Source organism: Falco peregrinus, chromosome 2 (genome assembly GCF_023634155.1).
Source record: "Falco peregrinus isolate bFalPer1 chromosome 2, bFalPer1.pri, whole genome shotgun sequence".
In the NCBI taxonomy this organism is placed as follows: domain Eukaryota; kingdom Metazoa; phylum Chordata; class Aves; order Falconiformes; family Falconidae; genus Falco; species Falco peregrinus.
In genome coordinates, this window is record NC_073722.1 from 101,784,864 (window position 1) to 101,802,170 (window position 17,307).

General features: G+C 48.0%; 1 protein-coding gene across 4 annotated transcripts in view; it reads left to right on the forward strand.

The window, feature by feature from the left end:
- The window catches only part of CALN1 (calneuron 1), a 137,965-nt gene that overhangs the window by 55,621 nt on the left and 65,037 nt on the right, over positions 1-17,307 (forward strand). For all 4 annotated transcript variants that reach the window (XR_008746153.1, XM_055797822.1, XM_055797823.1 and 1 more), the window contains exon 3: positions 5,405-5,548. Coding sequence is in view for 3 of the 4 variants with exons in the window: in XM_055797822.1 (XP_055653797.1) it covers positions 5,405-5,548 (144 nt within the window). In the remaining variant the exon portion in view is untranslated. The remainder of the gene's footprint in view (positions 1-5,404; positions 5,549-17,307) is intronic.

Below are 17,307 nucleotides of genomic sequence, written 5' to 3' on the forward strand. Positions count from 1 at the left end.
GTGTTTTTGGGGATGCTGGCAGGACGCGGTGCCTGAACCTCGGCGAGATGCTGCAGCCATTCAGGTAGATTGCAGCTCCGGGTTGCAGTGAAAGTTTGATCTGGGGATGCTAAACTGTTTTTCTGAGATTGAGAATAACCAAGTGAAATATTTTGACACTTTCAATTGGAATATGTTGGGGGGGGGCGTTTCCATTAGATGAAAAATGTAGTTATTTTGACACTTTGTTGCAATTTGCAGAGAAAAAAAAACAAGCGTAAGAATAGCAGATGGAAGGATGGAAATTTCCATTTTTTTTAAACAGACATAGTAGTTACGAGACTCACTTAACAGTTCACTCAAGGACGTGCTATTTGCAGCTTTTAGATCATTCAGTTTGTACTTTGCTGCCCAAACCTGCAATTAAGTGAATGAGATGACTTGCAAGATTTCGGGTGGTGGTATTTCTTCTCTTATCATACTAATGAAAATAACCATATAGGACTCTGATTGTAATTACTGGGCACTTAGGGTGTGGTAGTTACAGTGTAATTACAAAGTTTATTATGGTGATATTTATACCCTGTGAAATAACCTGAAACCATCTGCCGCGCCCAAGGGTAGCTAGTGGGCACCAATGGCTCAAGCTGATTTTATTTCCCTGAGAACCGCAAATCATTGTTATTCAGGAAGCAAAACAAAAATAATGGTGGTTGCCTCTAGTTACCAGTCAGAGGGAAATAATCTGTAAATAAACCTGCTACTGAACACTGTGAAGGGATGAGCTGGGGCAGGGAGCATGAGGCTTGCCCTGGGCAGGCAGCAGAGCGGCGCGGCGTTTGAAGGGAAGGGCTGGAGCGGGCACGCTGGCAGCGGGTGGGTGAGGATGCCTTTGCTGAATGCTGATGGAGAGGGTTAATGACTTGCTGGGCTGGGTGGCAGGTCCAACTCTGACAGCAGTCCTGCTTGTGCCCTTCAGAAAGGTAATGAAAAAAAAATAATCATCCTTTTCCCTGATTCTTCCTTTCTTTCGTCCCAGAGGAGTGTGGGGGTAACCGGATCCGTACTAGGGAAGCTGGAAGGTGCGGCTGTTAAATGGGAAGAAAGAGGGGGAATGAGTTAAAAGCAACCTGGTCCCATGCGCAGCTTCTGAATGCTCAAATAACTCTGAGAAGTGAGTGCTGTGCTCTCGGCTCCACAGAACATGAATCCTTACCTGGGGAAAAAGCATCAGGCTGAACTTCCCTGAGAAATGTGCCACCAGACCCAGCTCACCATGCCTGCCTTGGCCCCACTGGCTCTCAGGCAAGGGCCCTTCTGCTCCCAAGCCCAGTGCTCCTTCCTCCTTGCTGGCCTTTTGCAAGGCTGTTGTAACCTTTCTCTTCACATTCCTGGGCAGCACCTGGCCCAGTGATGCTGGGAGATGACCTGAGCACCCAACCAAGCAGAGCTGCCTAGTCCTGTGGCCTCACTGCTCCCTGTGAGTAAAAGATGCTGCGGATGGGAGATGTGCTGTGTTGTGATGAAGTTTTGATGCTTTTTGTCCCAGCAATTCTTTCCAGCCTTGTATCGTTTGGGAATTAATGTTGTGGCCACTGCCTCTTTGAGATCGTTAATGAACATGTTAGTTAGGATGGGGCCTGATGCTGATCCCTTCTCTCCCTTTGTTGATTTGAATGATGGTCAGTGTTAAGCATCAGGTATGGTCCATCTGACAAAGTCTTTTTCTCTGCAGCAGCATTACTTGCAGATACTGTATGAATTAATTCTGGGAGTGGGATGGCTCAATGCTGCTAATAGTCACTGGCTGTCGGGTGAGCACATTGATGCTGAAATCAGCTTGTAGAAGGGAGCAGCATCGCTGCTCCCAGGGTCTGGAGAAACTGAGACACAGAGAAGAGCACTCAGGTGCTAGCCTGGGCTCCCTGTGAAGAAGTGATGTTTCCTGAGGCTCAGGCCAGCACCATCACCAGCAAAACGAACTACTTTCTGCTCTCTAAATCTATGTTTTCTCTTCTTTTTTCCCTTTTATCCTCTAATATAGTTCTGTTTCAACTGCCTACGTTTGAAAGAAGATACTATATGGTGGAAAAGGGAATAAATATTAGTGTTTGCTAACCCAAGGAAGGTGTCATCAGGTATATGTGCTTGGCTGGGTGCAGAGGCTCTGCTGCCATGCAGGCTGGGTGAGGGGAAGGGCAGCTGCTGGGACGGCATCACTAGGGCACCCGCTCCCCTCTGATCTTTACTCTTCCTTTTAAAGACAAAGCAGGGCTTTGCTTTTCTCAATCAGGGTAAATCATCCCTATGCAGAGCAGCTTCCAGCTGAAATGGAGGAGGTCTCAAAGTTTCTCCCAAGCCCCAGAAATGTCTTTATTGAGAGATTTACGTGATGGACCACGTCCGCTCCCAGTTCTGAGCCAGGAGCATCAGTTGCCATGGTGACTTCTTTGGGAGAGTCATATGGGGAAAGTGCTGATGTATTTTTAGCTTTGGGTAGTGAAATTTAACAGCTGGAAATAAAGCTGAGGGCCAACCAGGGTGCCACAGGTTCATGGACCACTATCTGGGACTGGCTTTTCGGCAGTGTTGTCAGGGAGAGCTGGTGGGGCTGCGTTTTGAGAAGGATGCTCAGGCCTGTGGCGCATGCTTTGGGTGCTGTGCAGGACAGCATCCACAAGTACATTGGAGGAGAAAGGATCACTATAAAGCAAAGCTGATAAGCAGGTGGTGTTACATGTAAAGATAAAGAAGAGGCACTGACTGAGGTCGTAGCTGCTTCGTGTACGGTGTGTTCAACCTATAAATAGCTCTTCAAATATACCTCTGCACAAGTGGTATTTATAGAGTGATGAGTGAGAAAAGCTCCATTTGGTGTCAGGAGCTGACGTGTGAAGGATGTTCCAGGTTTGGTCAAAAGTTCAAGTTTCGGAGCGGTATGGAATACAGCTGGACCCCAAACGGGTGGGTTTCCTCCTCTGGTCGGTTGCAGTGCTGTTAAATGCACCTTCTGGAATCAGCGTATCTGGAGAGGATCCTCACTAGGTGTTGGCATTCAGATATCCTACAGTGCAGCCCCTGTACAGGCATGATTTGTTAATGTAATTTGGATCAGTCCAACTCACGTGTAAACTTTTTTGAAGGTAGAGTCATATTTTATTTTCTAAAATACTTTCTCAGCTCCCTGCAATATATTTAGTTCTTTCGTCTTCAGCTGTCAAAAGTTTATTTTAAAATTAATTGATTTTGATGTAATATTTACTGCGCTTTAGCTTTCAGCACAGCATATGAAAATAGATTTCACTACAGCTGGCAGTGTTTAATGGGATTTATTCCTACTCCAAAGGCTCTTTGCATTATGTACCAGTACTCCGAGTCAAGCTTGCTTTGAACAGCCTCACCATCATTTCATATCACCAGGCTTACACCAGCCTGACCTGGCAGGGAGACAAAGCGAAGCATTTAAGTTTAAAGAAGCCATAGTTGATGCATACCTGAACCCACACTGTAGGTGTTACAGATCTGGTCCAATATTCATTGGAATTAATAGGATCTTCCCTTTTTGCATCAGTGGGCTCTTTGGCTGGATTAAAAATTGATCGTATCTCATTATGATAACCAGAGCTGTGGTGAAGATGAAGCAGTAGGTCACAGAGGTGCCCTGGCACATCACCAGGGTATTACACACGGCAGAAAGCAGCACATGGAAATTGGAGCAGACTTCGCTAACGCACCGGTGCTCTTGAGGGAGGTGGTGAACTTTGATGTGAGGTGATTTAGATGCAGCCTTTGAGTTGTAAAGCTTTAAATAACCTGTTAGCAAAGACGTCACTAAGACCATTTCCTGGTGGGTTATGATGCTCCTGGCTCTTTCCCGGGAGGACCAAGGACCATCTGTTGTCTTGCATGTCACCCCACCACAGGGGCCTGGTGCCCCCCAACACTTGAGGAGCAGGGGGCAGAGGGGGGTGACACACTGGCAGTCCATGGCAGGACCGAGAATGTTTTCTTGTCTGAGGCTTAATGCCTGAACTACCTAGGGATGGCCAAACTTTTCCCATCTACTCTGTTTCCTGATAGAGAATAGAGTACTTTAATTAGTGCACTTTCATTTAGTGGGTTTTTTTACTTAGTGGGGTGTGTGGGGGTGTGTGTGTGTGTTTCCCCCAAAAAAACCCTGTTGAGTTTTCCTTCCCACTTCTCCAATGAAACACTTTCTCATGAAGATTAAACTCCTCTGAGCAAAGTTGCAGCGGGCCCCAGCATGCTGTTTTTTCATATACCCTCATTCCCAAAGGGAGATGATAAAGCATCCTGTGTTTGCCTCTCCGCAGCACGGGGCGAAGGATGTTTAACCAGACATAAGAAATCAGCATCCTTCTCTCCCCACCTCACCCAAATCCTTTCAAGTGAACAGGCTCCCAGCTGGCTGAAACGTTTAAAATTTCTCTGGCACCTGCCACAGCTGGATCTGGGAAGCTTGGTGGTGGGGCTTCAAGCTGAGAGGTCTGCGAGGAGCGTGGAACGTGTTGAGCCGTCGGGCTGGTGAATGCGCGGGGTCCCTCGGCATGCTGCAGAGTGGAGGGCTGGTAAAGGCTGGAGGGGGATACGCCAGAATTAAATAACAAAACAGTCAGATGTCAGAAGCCGAGCCAGGCTGAGGAAGAATGATGGAAGTGATTCCTTTGATGCCGTCAGTGTTTTTATTGATCTGGCGCTGTTTATTGCTGTAAAACAGTTATAAATTAGAGAAAAGCTGTGAAGAGGAATGAGAGATGGAAATTGTCCGGGTAGGGTTTAAAAGATCTACATCTGTATTTATCAGGCAAGGGAGAACATGTGCATGCAGGCTTTGGCTGCAGAGCTCTGCACCCTGCCGAGGAGGCAGTCAGCACCCAGCTGATCCTGTCCACGTAGTTTGCCTGAAGAAAGTTAGAACTCGGTCTCCTTGTGCGACGCAAAGTAAATCTGCCTTGCAGACATGCTGAGGGGCTTGGAGAAGGGCTGCTGGGGAAGCCCCTGGGGCTGACGTTTGATGCGGAGCCGTATGCAGGGAGACTTTCCTGTAGATCAGGATGGTTCACCCACAGCAGCCCAGGGAGGATGCTGCAGAAAGGAACAGAGTTCAGTGTGTAGTGAATAAATAATTTTGCAACGATACTTAGCACAGAAAATCAGCAGCATGAGTGTGGATGTCATTGTATGTACCTAACTGCATACGGAGGTGTGCATGCATGACTGCGCACGCACAAGTACTCACATGTGTATGAATGTATCATGATTGCACTGACTTGAAATGATCAAATATGCATCGTTAGCATTAAAAAAGGCAATATATGCTTCTTCTGTGTGCCATATGTGCAGATACATTGACCAGGGAGTCCTCCACCATAACAACTCCTCTCTTTTTCCCTCTCATTTACAGAAATCCGTGAAGCTTTCCGGGTGCTCGACAGGGATGGGAATGGCTTTATATCCAAGCAGGAGCTGGGCATGGCAATGCGGTCCTTGGGATACATGCCCAGTGAGGTGGAGCTGGCAATTATCATGCAACGCCTTGACATGGATGGTAAGTCCTTACAGTTGGTTCTTCTCTGTTACTGGTGGAAGGGGGCTTTCCCAGTGCATTGCAGCCCATGTTTTTGCCTCAAATAATTTATGGTCACTGAGAAGGTCTGGAAAGGAAACCGTGGAATCTTGCCTTTCAGCACAGCAAGGAAAGGGCAGACAACAGTGAGCTGTCAACCTCCTCTAGATAAACTTGTTTCTCAGGTGACCCATGCAAGGGATATGGAGCATCTTTTATTTGGCCAACTGGTACAGCTGGGGGAAGACAGATCAGCTCTTGCAACCTTTCTCTGCAAGGTTGCAAACAGCCTTTTGCAAGACTGTTGTAACCTTTCTCTTCGCATTCCTGGGCAGCACCTGGCCCAGTGATGCTGGGAGATGACCTGAGCACCCAACAAAGCAGAGCTGCCTGGTCCTGTGGCCTCACTGCTCCTTGCAAGTAAAAGATGCTCCAGATGGGAGATGTGCTGTGTTGTGATGAAGTTTTGATGTTTTTTGAAGAAGTTTAGAAGGGTGGAATAATTTTGAGCAAAGTCCTGCTGTGAGAGCTCATCAAACAATTACTAAAAGGTAATAAAAGAAACAGAACCCACCATTAATGGTAAGAGAAATGCAGCATCAGGATGCTGGAGCCAGAGAAGACTGTTTAACTGCTGCAAAGCTACAATCAGAGCTGATCACAATGAGCGGGTTGTCTTTACAATGTCCTTGGTCAGAGCAGGAAGGGAGACTTTCCCGATGCCTGAAATGCACAGGGAAGCTGTGGTGCAGATCCAGGCAGCTGCAGCAGGGTGGAAACACTGTGCAAAGTTAGATGAAATCATGCCAAACCAGAGGGCTGGATGCAGCCCTGGTCTGAAGCAGAATGCTTGGCAAGCCAGTGTGAGGCCAGCATCCTTGGGGAGATGCAGAGCTGAGAGCAGAGACCAGGGGGGATGGTGACAGTGGGAGTGAAGCCCCCTTACCTCCCTGGGATATCCGAGCCACATGCCCCCCTGAGATGCACAGTACAGCTGCATTCAGCAGGCCAGGGGAAGTGGGGAAGAGGCTGTCAGCCTGCTCGAGGGTGCTCAGCACCTCCATTAGACAGGGAGACAGCGTAGTGGAAAACCTGGCAGAGAGAGAAGATCAGTTGTTGAAATGATCTCATTCCTAAAAGAAAAGAAAAGAAAAAAAATATCCGTCACTTTGAAAAGCATTTTCTCCAAAAATTATTGTTTGCACCTTGTTATGTTCTGCTGGCCTTTCCTAGCAGACCAGGTGATTTCTCTTTAGGTTTTGCAAAAGCCAGACTCAGCATTGTGCCAATTCATAGGGTCTTTTACTGAAACTCTGCACTTTTTTGGAAAAAGAGTGCTGTGGACTTGGCTTCCAGTTTTGATTCATCTCCAGTTATTCCCTGACTCTTGGTCTCACAGACGCGAGACTTTGGCACCCTTTCGTATACACTCCTAGTGCGCAGGGACCTGTAATCGGAGAGGTGGAGTTAAAATGTAGAGTAATGGGCTGCAGATGGAAGGTGTTAAATTCCTGTTTGAAACTTTTCAGAAAGCTCAATGTGTTCTCCGGAGAGATGAGAGGTGATCTTCCATCTCTTCCATCTCAACAGTTCCAACAGCTCCAAAGATATAGTCTGGTTGTACTGGGTGTTTTTATTGTTCTCATGTCTCAGCTGTTGTTGCAGTATTTTGAGCAGAGGGTATGGGGTCTGGACACAAGGCTGTGCTATATGAAGGTCAAATGGGCCATACATTAAAAAACAGATGGGGTAATGGGAAATTCCTTAGGCACTGAGCAAACAGAGGAATATTATGTGAAAGATTTGCCTTGCCTGCAAATTGAATTAATGCTATATGGCTTGAATTAATGATAAATGGATTATGGCTACTTTTTCTCCGATGGATTGTCTTAATCTTTTTCTGGGCTTTAACTTGAAATATATAGCGAGAACCAGCAATAGCTTCCTCCTTCCTCTCCCACTGGGCATGGGCATCATTTGGTAGCAGAGCTTGAACCCAGTGAGCTCCCGGGGATGTCCCTTGCGCTCCCAGGCACAGATTTACCCTCCTTCCCACATACTCCTGTGCAGGGTTGCCGAGTTTTTCCAAGGCTTTGGCTCAGCAGCAGGTGGGTGGGAGGCTCGGCTAGATGAAAGGTCACGTTCAAGGAGGGGTCCCCATGGTCAGGGAAGCCGGGGGGAGGTGGTAATCCTCCTGCGCATCTCCTGGCACCTGACATGAATTATGATGTGACAGTGAGTAGCGTAGCGTTCCTCCACACAAGGCTGCTGCCGGTGTCTGCTAATAATGAGCTAATACAATTGGCAGTGGTTTATATTTAATCTGAACCAGCCTGAACAGACCTAGTGCAAACATCCAGTTTTCATCAGAAATTACCTTGGGAGTGCATTCGTGTTGCAGGACGGCAGAGTAGCCCTATCTGCCATGGCTTGTTTAACTGGGCTTCAAATAATGAACGACTGGAGCTGGATGGTTTTGATTGCAAACCCTGTTTTCTGTAGGGATACAGAGGGAGGCTCAGCCCTGTCTAGGTCAGACTGAGGAGACATTCGTGCTTCAGGAGCAGGATTGCTAGGTTGGACAAAATATGCTTTAAGAGGAGCATGTGCAATATATGCTAGAGTGGTTTAGTGGCTGAGCAAAAGCTGTAATGACAAGAGCATTTCACACCTGTATGTCACCTTCTGCCACAAAGGATCTCACTGAGCTCAGTGAATAACGCAGGGATGAACCCCAGAGATGCCCAAGGACAGTTTCTGGAGCTGTGGTGAGACACTGGTCAGCAGCACACAGGGAGCCCCCAAATCAGAGCAGAAATAAGGGCGCATTTCATAATTCAGTACATTTGAAGGCAAAATGTATTTAGTTAGAAAATGCAGCTTGAACTTCAGTGAAAATGGCAATTGCACAGGTTGGATTTTACCCAAGAATTCTTCACAGGTGTCATATCGCTGTTAATGCCTCCATGGCTCTTGAGTGCTACCATCAGCCTTCCTTCACTGGCGACATGCCAGCAGCCCTGGCATTGGCAGGGTGGGAATGAGTGCAGCAGGTGTGTTTGCCCACAGAGAATGTTCTGGGGTGATGCTGAGAATGCTCAAGAGCTTCCAAATGTCCTCCAGGGCTTGGAGCAGCAGGAGGGGACTCCTGCCTGTTGGGATCACAAGGATGCAGGTTGTCCCATCCGTGAAACCCATGGCACATGGAGAGGCTTGAATTACTTATCTGCTGGGATTTGGTGCCATGGCACAGCAAAGCTGCTGCAGGGCTGGGGAAGAGGGAGAGAAGTTTAGCCAAGGAACAGTAAAAGGGGACCCCAGGATGGCTTGGGCTTGACAAACAGAGCAAGATGTATTTTCCTGTGTACAGGCAAATGCAAACTCACAGCAAATCCTATATTAAGAAGCATCAAAAAACAGCTTTCCATCCCCGGAGATGACTGCCAAATCTTCCCAAGAGGCTGACCGCATAGCTGCAGATTGACTTGGCTTTTTTTACCCCAACAGCTGAGGCAAGTTTAGGCCAGGAGATGTTTTGTGCCCATGCTGGGACAGGGGATGAGTAGTGGGACCTGGCGGTGGCACATGGGAAGCCCTCAGCCTTGGCCATGCCTTGTCCTGAGGACACACCACAGCCCTGCGAAGGACCACATCCCAGCGACATTTGGCTCCTTAGCATGGCTTTACTCAATGCACTTATTTCTAGTGAATATCTAATTCTTGCCAGTCCTCACTGAAGGAAGGTGAGCATCAGAGGCTGGAGTATCCACTGCATTTCCTACAAATGCCTTCTCAACCTTTTCCTCTAAGTCTTTTTGATGTTCTGCAAGGCGTGCTTCACGCAGGTGAAAAGGAACACAGCTACCATGGGGGGAAATATCACAGTTGGCATAAAGACTGAATTAGGGAGAAAAATGAAAATCTACTTGAAATATTTCATGGTCTCGAGAGAAATCTTATACATCATCAGAAACACCCTTTTATGAACTCCTGGAAGATGCTATGGCATTGCTGTGATAGGGGAGATGAAAGCACAAAGTAAAAGAGAAGGAGAAGGGATCTTCTGTGCAAAAATGCATCTTTTGGGGAAGGGAGGTGAGGAGGGGTGGTTCTGTCACATGTCAGAGAATGAGATTCACGTTAGGCCAAAGGTTTGCTTACATCTTGATAGAAGTGGTGCGTGACTGTATGCCAGCAGAAGGTTGTTCAGTATAACTGGGCATCTGTCCAGTGTGCTGTGCCTTATAGGGACATACTGTTTGCTTTTGGTCTGGAGATAGAGGTCAACTCTTACCCTTAATTTATACCCTTGATTTACTTTATTCTTAGACATAGGTATTGCATAAACATAAACACTGCAGACTATGAGAGCTGCGTACATTTCTGCCTGCAATCTGGAGAATGACCTGAAATGTTCTGCCAGTATGTGGAAAGTAAAATATTTTATATATTTATGTACTGGAGAAGAAATTATTTGTAAATTCTTCCAATTGGCAGTAATGCTAATAAAAATGCAGAGAAATGGCACATTAAATGTGTTGCCTTATCTGGGATGCCTACTTTTTAAGCAGACTTTCGCAATAAAATAGATTAATGTGTGACTTAAGTGTCAAACTGTTTCGTTATAACCTAAGACACTTTTATCTGAGGAATAAAATAAGCACTCAGTGTACTAATTAGAGGAGCGGCTGGTTTCCAGTACCCTGGAAAAATAACTTCAGGCTAACACAAGAGGGGAAAAAACCACCAATGTGTCAAATTGTTTATTATAGTACAAATAGGAAATACTTTGACCAAGTGAAAGATAAGCTGGTTTCATCAGCAGACAAGTGAGCTACCTGTTACCTTTTATCACATTAATGTGGTGCATCTGCAGTAGTAGCGAAAATACAGCTATGACATCCTTATGAGCAATAAAAAACAGGGGAAAGAAATCCCAATTTAAAATTCTGCTTATTCCCAAGTGGCTTTGCAGGGCAGCAGGGAACTGAAGGCAGGGGGGAGGGGGGGAGAGACAGTAAGCTATTCACGGTGAGCCTGGCAAAAAAAGATTTTGGTGATATGCAGCTCTCCCAGGTGGCCCTTCCAAGGTTCATCCAGTTGCAATTCTGCAGGTTTATTGTCTTACGCTTGATCTGCAGAAGTTGTGCTGCTCAGGTGCTGCCCCATACAGCAAGGCATCCACACACTCGCCGTGATCCCCTTTGCAAGGGCAATAAACAACAGGGATGCAGCGGTGTGGCGTCAGGCGATGGTGTCAGTACACTGTCTCCCTACCAGCCAGTTCTTCAGCCGCTGTGGCTGTCGGATCAGGGTTTTACGTGGACGATGCTTTAGTTTGCTTGCACTTGCTTCCCCACGTGAGGGAAGGGAAACCAGAGGTGGGTGCTCCGCTGGCTGGAGCACATACGCTGTGTCACAGGGATGGCAGCGACCGAAGGAGCTGGCCTGGGAGAGCTGGAGAGAGAATAAATCTCTTCTAAAAATTAAGTGCTGAGCTTTCCCCTGTGGCCTGCAGAAGGTGAGTTCCTTGCTCTTTTAGATGTTGCATGGCTAAATGTTTGCTTCTGTCCCGACCAGTCTGTGCTGCTGCCCTGTGTGGGACAACAGTGGCATTCACAAGCTGAAAACATTTTCTCCCTTTTTTTTGTCTCTCCCTTTCCTTTGGTGTCACGTGTGTGTCCCTGCTCCCTTTACTGCCATGGGTAATTCCTTGTGTTTCAACGTAAACTTGTGTAAAATAGCCCAGGCTGCAGGAGGCAAGCCAGCAACAGATTCTGTGTTTAAAATGCGAAGTTAATAGGAAAAGCACGGACAGGTTGTTGCAGACTTTGGGTTTGTCCTCTGTACTCAGAGGCCTCTGACTTTTACGTGTGAGAAATGATTTAGAAACATTTCAGCGTGGTTGTCTTTTAAAGTGCGTTGCTGAGCTGAGAAGCTTGGTCAGTGAGATGGATTTGATGAGACTTGTCTTTATTTATAGAGGCCACTTTCTTCGTGTCTGCTTTGATTTGTAAAATGGAGATTATCATATTATGTGCTCTCACTGCAAAGAATGAAGAGTAATTATTGTTGCTGGTGAAGCTAGTCAGATTTGCAGCTCAGTACCAGGAAGAGGTTCATAACTGATATCAAATTCTGTCTTCAGTGCCGTGCCTGGATGGCTACGTGCAGCCGTGTTGATTAGACGGGACAAGAAGTGCAATTGCAGTTCCCTCCCTGCAGCCTGTCCACCCCGTGCTCCAACAGGGCAGAGTCCTCTGCAGAACACAGCACACGACCTGTGATCCGTCTCATGCAGGCATGCCTTGTAATTTCTTTGCATCCTTGTTTAATTTTATTTTTTCCTTAAAATGCAATATTCCTGGTATTCTGATTTTGGTTTCACAGAATGCATATGCCACAGGCAGCACATCTGTCCCTCTGTTTTAATGAGCCTGTGACTCTCTGGTTGTCTCAAAGTTGTGCCAAACTGTCTGATGGCTGCCACATGCACGCAGAGCTCTCCTGCTATTCCTGGGGAGCAAAAATAATTAAAGTCCTGGTTAGTCGGGACATGATTTTCCTCTTCTTGATCCATTTCACAAAGGGATCGACTGGTGGCAACTTGCAAGATGTGAGGGTTCTGTGAAGACCTACAAAATGAGCCCTGTTGTTTTTAGGTGCCAGGTGCCTTTGCAGAGGGAGATGATCCCAGGGGATGCGGGTTGGAGGGGATGGGGGGGGGGGGGGGGGGGGGCTTGCAGTGGCCACGCTGGAGGGATACCACGCTCTGCTCCGCAGGCTCTGCACTGCCCTGCCTGCAGGACAGCTGGTCCCAGGGACGGTGACAGGGGCATCCTGCAGCTTCCCAGGGCAGGAGTGAAGCCAGCACACTGCTTGGCAGGTGTCTGATGGATTTTTTGTTTGTTTGTTTTACTGCAGTCGCTGTTTTTGTTGGACTTGTCTTCTAGCCAAGCGCTAGCAGCATACTGCTTGTTCTAGTGCTTGTGGTGGAGCACGGGACATGCCACGCTGGGCGCCGCAGAGGCAGAGCCCCCGGTCCTCTTCAATCACTGTCTCGCATGTCAGCTCCTGGACAGGCTCCCCCTGGGCAAACATGGGCACTTAATAGATTTTTTAAATTATTTTTTTTTTTTTTTAATAGGGAAGCAAACAAGTCCTCTGCAGCCATTTCCTCTTCCTTGCAAGATGAGCCAAAGGCTGTCAAAATGAGTAACTCTCAAGGTCCTTTTCTCGGTGTCGGATGGATGCACCTCCAGCTCTGTCTTTCTGGGCTCTGAGCCTTTCAGACCCCATGGAAATTTCCTCCTCCAGGATCATGTGTCTGTACAATTTGCTAATCTTTTATGTGTAGCTGTCATTGAGCCAGAGCAGCCAGCTCCGCACAGCCGCTCCTAAAACTGCAGAACATGGGGGTGCCCCTAAGGGACAGGCTGGGCTCCAGTGGAGATGTTTCACCCTTTCCTTCAGCTCCAGTGAAGTTTTTCCTCTAAATCTCTAAAGCTGTGGGATGTGTGGCAGAGCTGGTGAACAGTAGAAGAGTAGCTGATGGGTATGTCCCCACTTGTTCCCAAGGAGCAAGAGAAATGAGAAATTAAATTTTTTGCATATATGCCTTGTTAGGGAATATCAGAGAAGTTCTGCAGATGGCTCTGGGGCAGAAACTCCCAAAGGAATGAAACAGGAGTCTTTGGAAATAGAAGATGCTTATTGTCACCCTTCTCCACCCTGGGGACTGGTTGCACGTTCTGTGCCTGTGCATCACCATGTAGGCAGGTGGGGGAGGTCTGGCACCCAGCTCTGCTGGCAGCCTCCTTTCTGGTAACCTTTGGGAAGGGGATGCTCTGTGCCTCAGTTTCCCCACTGCAAAACAGCTGTGTCAGCATTGCAGTGGAGCATTATCTCTTCATTTCAGCCAATTTCATGGATGTCTGTGATTAAAACTGTTCTCAAAGTTGAAAGTTTTATGAAAGACTTTCCCTAGCTGTCGTTGAAGTTATGGATTGAAGCTGTAATTAGGCAGAATGTCTCTGGGTCGTGCTGGGGAAAGAGTGAGGCTGGCAATCAGGCTGTTCTCCTCTGACCTTAAAATCTCTAAAAACTGAAATACTCGTCTGGGAAATATCTGTGGCTGGAGCTTTTCTGTGCACATCCCCTGCTTCACTTCAAGACACAACAGCAACAGCCTGCACCAGACTGTATTATTACTGCACAGGTTACTTTATGGGCACAATGACACAGACTGGGACAGAGTCATTGCAGCTAGCTATTAAGAGAATAAAAATAAACAGAAGTGTTGTGTGCGCCTGGGACCCAAGCTGCAAAAGACTAGCTCATTAACTTTAAATATATCACCTAGCTGCACTCTGGAGGTCAAACTCGAGGAAAAAAAAGCATGAATACTTAGCAGTCTACACACAGCAGCTCCTTGTCTCTGTTTAAATGTGTGCCTCATTTTAGTGCCATGACAAGAAACTTTTAAGGAGGAGGGGGAACCTGATTATCCTGAGACTGGCCCGGGAAAAGGGTTATTTAGGAAGCAGTCAGGCCGGATTAGCCAGGTGCCTAGCTTAAAGCACAAGGCTCTGGAAACCAGGTGTAAGTCTCTGTTCTGCCCTTGGGTGTAGGCGATACAATCCATGCACGTTTTCCCTCTCTCTTTTCCTCTCCTGCTCTGTCTTTCTCCAGCCCAATGAATATTTAATTACATCCTCCAAGGGAGCTGCTCCAGTGGGAGACTTTTGGACAGACAGCGGTCGACTGAAGGCTGAGGGTCAGGGCTCTCCCATGGGATGGAGGGTGAGATGCGTTCACACGGCTGCTCCTCTGAGCATTTAATTATTTCTTCAAAGGAGAAGAGCTCTGACAGGAGACTTTGCAAGAGCCCACACACAGCCAGCTATTACCTGAGACATGGGGATTTGCCATCCCAGCTCAGCCCGATCCCCCTCTCCTCTTCCAGATGCTGTGTGGGTTGGGGGTGGTCTGCTGCACTCTCCCTGCCTGGCATCCAACCTGGGCAAACCACTGACAGTGGATCTTGTGGGGTGAGGGCAAATGTACCAGCAGAAAGGCAGGATGGGGCTCAGGCTGGGTGTAAGAGTGCAGCTGGAGGTATCTCGTGCTGCGGTTGCAATCCTTGGTGCCCTGACAAGGTGACTGCAGAGCTCTGCCTGCCCTCGAACGCTTGCATCTTTCCTGCTTAATATCCTCCAGCAAATACAGCCTTCCCTTCTCCCCTTTGGTAAAGTCAAGGGGGCTGAGGGAAGATGAAATCCTTGGGCTGGAGATGAAAGCCCATCAGCCTAGAGAGAGGGCTGTGATTTTCTGTGCTCAGCTCTTATACACCAGTGCAGCACCGCACCTCCAGCAAGAGCGACTTGATAGCAGTTAGAAACTTCTTTGGCCCGGGGATCTGGGAGCAGAGTCCCAATATGAATGAATTGGTGGTGCTGAAGGCAAATAGCTTAGAGAGAAAATCCCCCTTCAAAAGTGCTGGAGGCTCCTTTGGTTCCCCCCAACATGCATGTCCAACCCAGGGTTTGCTCCCTGGGAGTGCAGTGGTGGTTCTACAGTCTATACGCTGAGTCATTAGTGCTTTTCCTTTTTCTACATCCCTTTGGTTTATTTAGAAGACCTAATGGACATTTTTCAGAGGTGCAGACACCCCTTCCTTGGGGCAGTCAGGTCCCAAGCAAATTTCCTTGGGCTGCAGTGTATGGGAGAGCTGGAAAGAGCTTGGTTTCTCAGGTCCACGCTACTCTTAGCTGCTGCTCCGTCATCTCGGTGTGCAGATGGTAGCCATGATGTGGGGCCCAACGATTCCCTGCTGTAGCTCTGTGGAGCTGAATGGTGGCAGCCAAACCGAGCTCACAGCATGGCAAACTGATGCTGGGGGTCTTCAATGTGAAATGACCCCCAAGGTCTTTCTTCCCTCGGTGAGTGAACAGTGTGTGTGTTGACTTTGACGGGTCCAGGACCCCTTTGCTGGCTGTGCATGGTCTTTGGACACTGAAAAGTTTGCCAGAGGTCCCAAAGATGTTGCTGGGTGCCCTCAGCATCCTCTTTCTGTGATGGAGCAATGAGCCAGGCTCAACACAATTGCTCCGGGTCTGTTGACAGTGCATCTACTTGCCATTCCTTTTTATTATCACATTTGCCTGGGTTTCGTCAGAACTGAGAGAGTGTCTTGCAAGGAGCAAACCTTTGTGGGTATCTGGAAGCACTTAGCACCCAGCCAATGCTAACAGACTAGTAATGATAAGCAGATCTGATCTGACTCTGATGATGTGGCCAGCAATGTTCTGAGTCATAGTTTTAGTCATGCGAGGTTCAGCCACATGATTGCTAACCCCCTTCTGACTCCTTGACATTAATGCCAGGATTGAGAGGAAAAATTATGGGGGACAAAAATGTTAGGGCATAACCGTAAGTAAATAAATAAATGTTTCAGGTCGTTTAAAACCAGGGGTTAAGCTCAGCTCTGGTGTTTTGTTAAGATCACCCACAGAAGCAGTGACCGTCCCTTGGCTGATAGGTGGTCACTTGGGGATGGGGTGTCATCTGGGCCGCATCCTGCCTGGAGCCCCTCTGGCCCTCACCCACCTGCAGGTCTTCCCCTGCCCCAGCTGACCTGCACCACCATGCCTCGAGGTTTCCCTGACCTCCCAGTTTGTAAATAAGCTATTGCAATGTGTGAGTGCCTTCACCAGTCAGGGACTGGTGGGTCGAGTTTGTTGGATTAATAAACCCCATTTGCATTTGTAACTGGTGGGAGCCGGGAGAGGAGAACCACTGTGATCATTGCTGGTCAGGGAGCACAGCCCGCTCCATCCTGGCTGTAGCTTTTCGCCTGCTTGTGCCCCGTCTGCCCTTAGGAGGTTGTTTTCCTTCAGTGTGTTGAGTTCTTGCTGAAGCAGTTAAAGTGAGCTTGGAGGCAGAAGGTGGGGGCAGGATGTGAACACTGCACACATTATAAATTGGCCCAGGGAGATGGCGAGGGACTGGGGGCTGTGATGGCTGCTGACAGCGGTGTGTTCAGGGCTTGCTGGATGGCTCATGGGAAGGAGCAAGGAAGGTGAGAGCAGTGTAGACAGCACGCATGCTCCAGCATGCACCCCTTCCTCCCATCCCTTAAACCCAACTACAATTCATTTCTGAATACGCCGCACGTTGCTTGCTCTGAACATGAACCACTGTCAGGCGAGGAGCACATCTGCAGGCACAGCGGAGCCGAAGCCGGGGACGAGTGCGGTGTTTGCCTCCAGTGCAGCTCCTCAAACAGATGCTTGATGTGTGCATCGCACGTCAGCTTGTAGCACTGTGTACGTGACTGTGGCGGGGAGGAGGAGGCGGAGGAAGGCATCTTTTGACTGTACGCAACACAGATCTCAAGCCAAGTGCTCCCAGGACCTGATGGGTGGCCTGGGTGCTTGTAGATCCTACAGGCGATGTGGCTGTTGGGCACTTCCTGGTTACACCCTGGCTGTGGAGAGCAAGCCCATGCACGTTCACCCTGCCACCATGCAGAATTGCACTGGGTGCATCTTGGAGCCTCTGTATTGTTTTTTATAATATTCCTCTCCTGGGTGTTGAATACTGTAAAAGGAGTTTTCAGCCAAAACTCTGAGTTCTCTTTCCTGATATTATGATGCTGCAGTCTCCTGAGATCCTGATGGCAGGAAGGTTTGTTTTCTGCAGCTTAAAATGAATGTTAAAAGGGATATTTCTATCAGCAA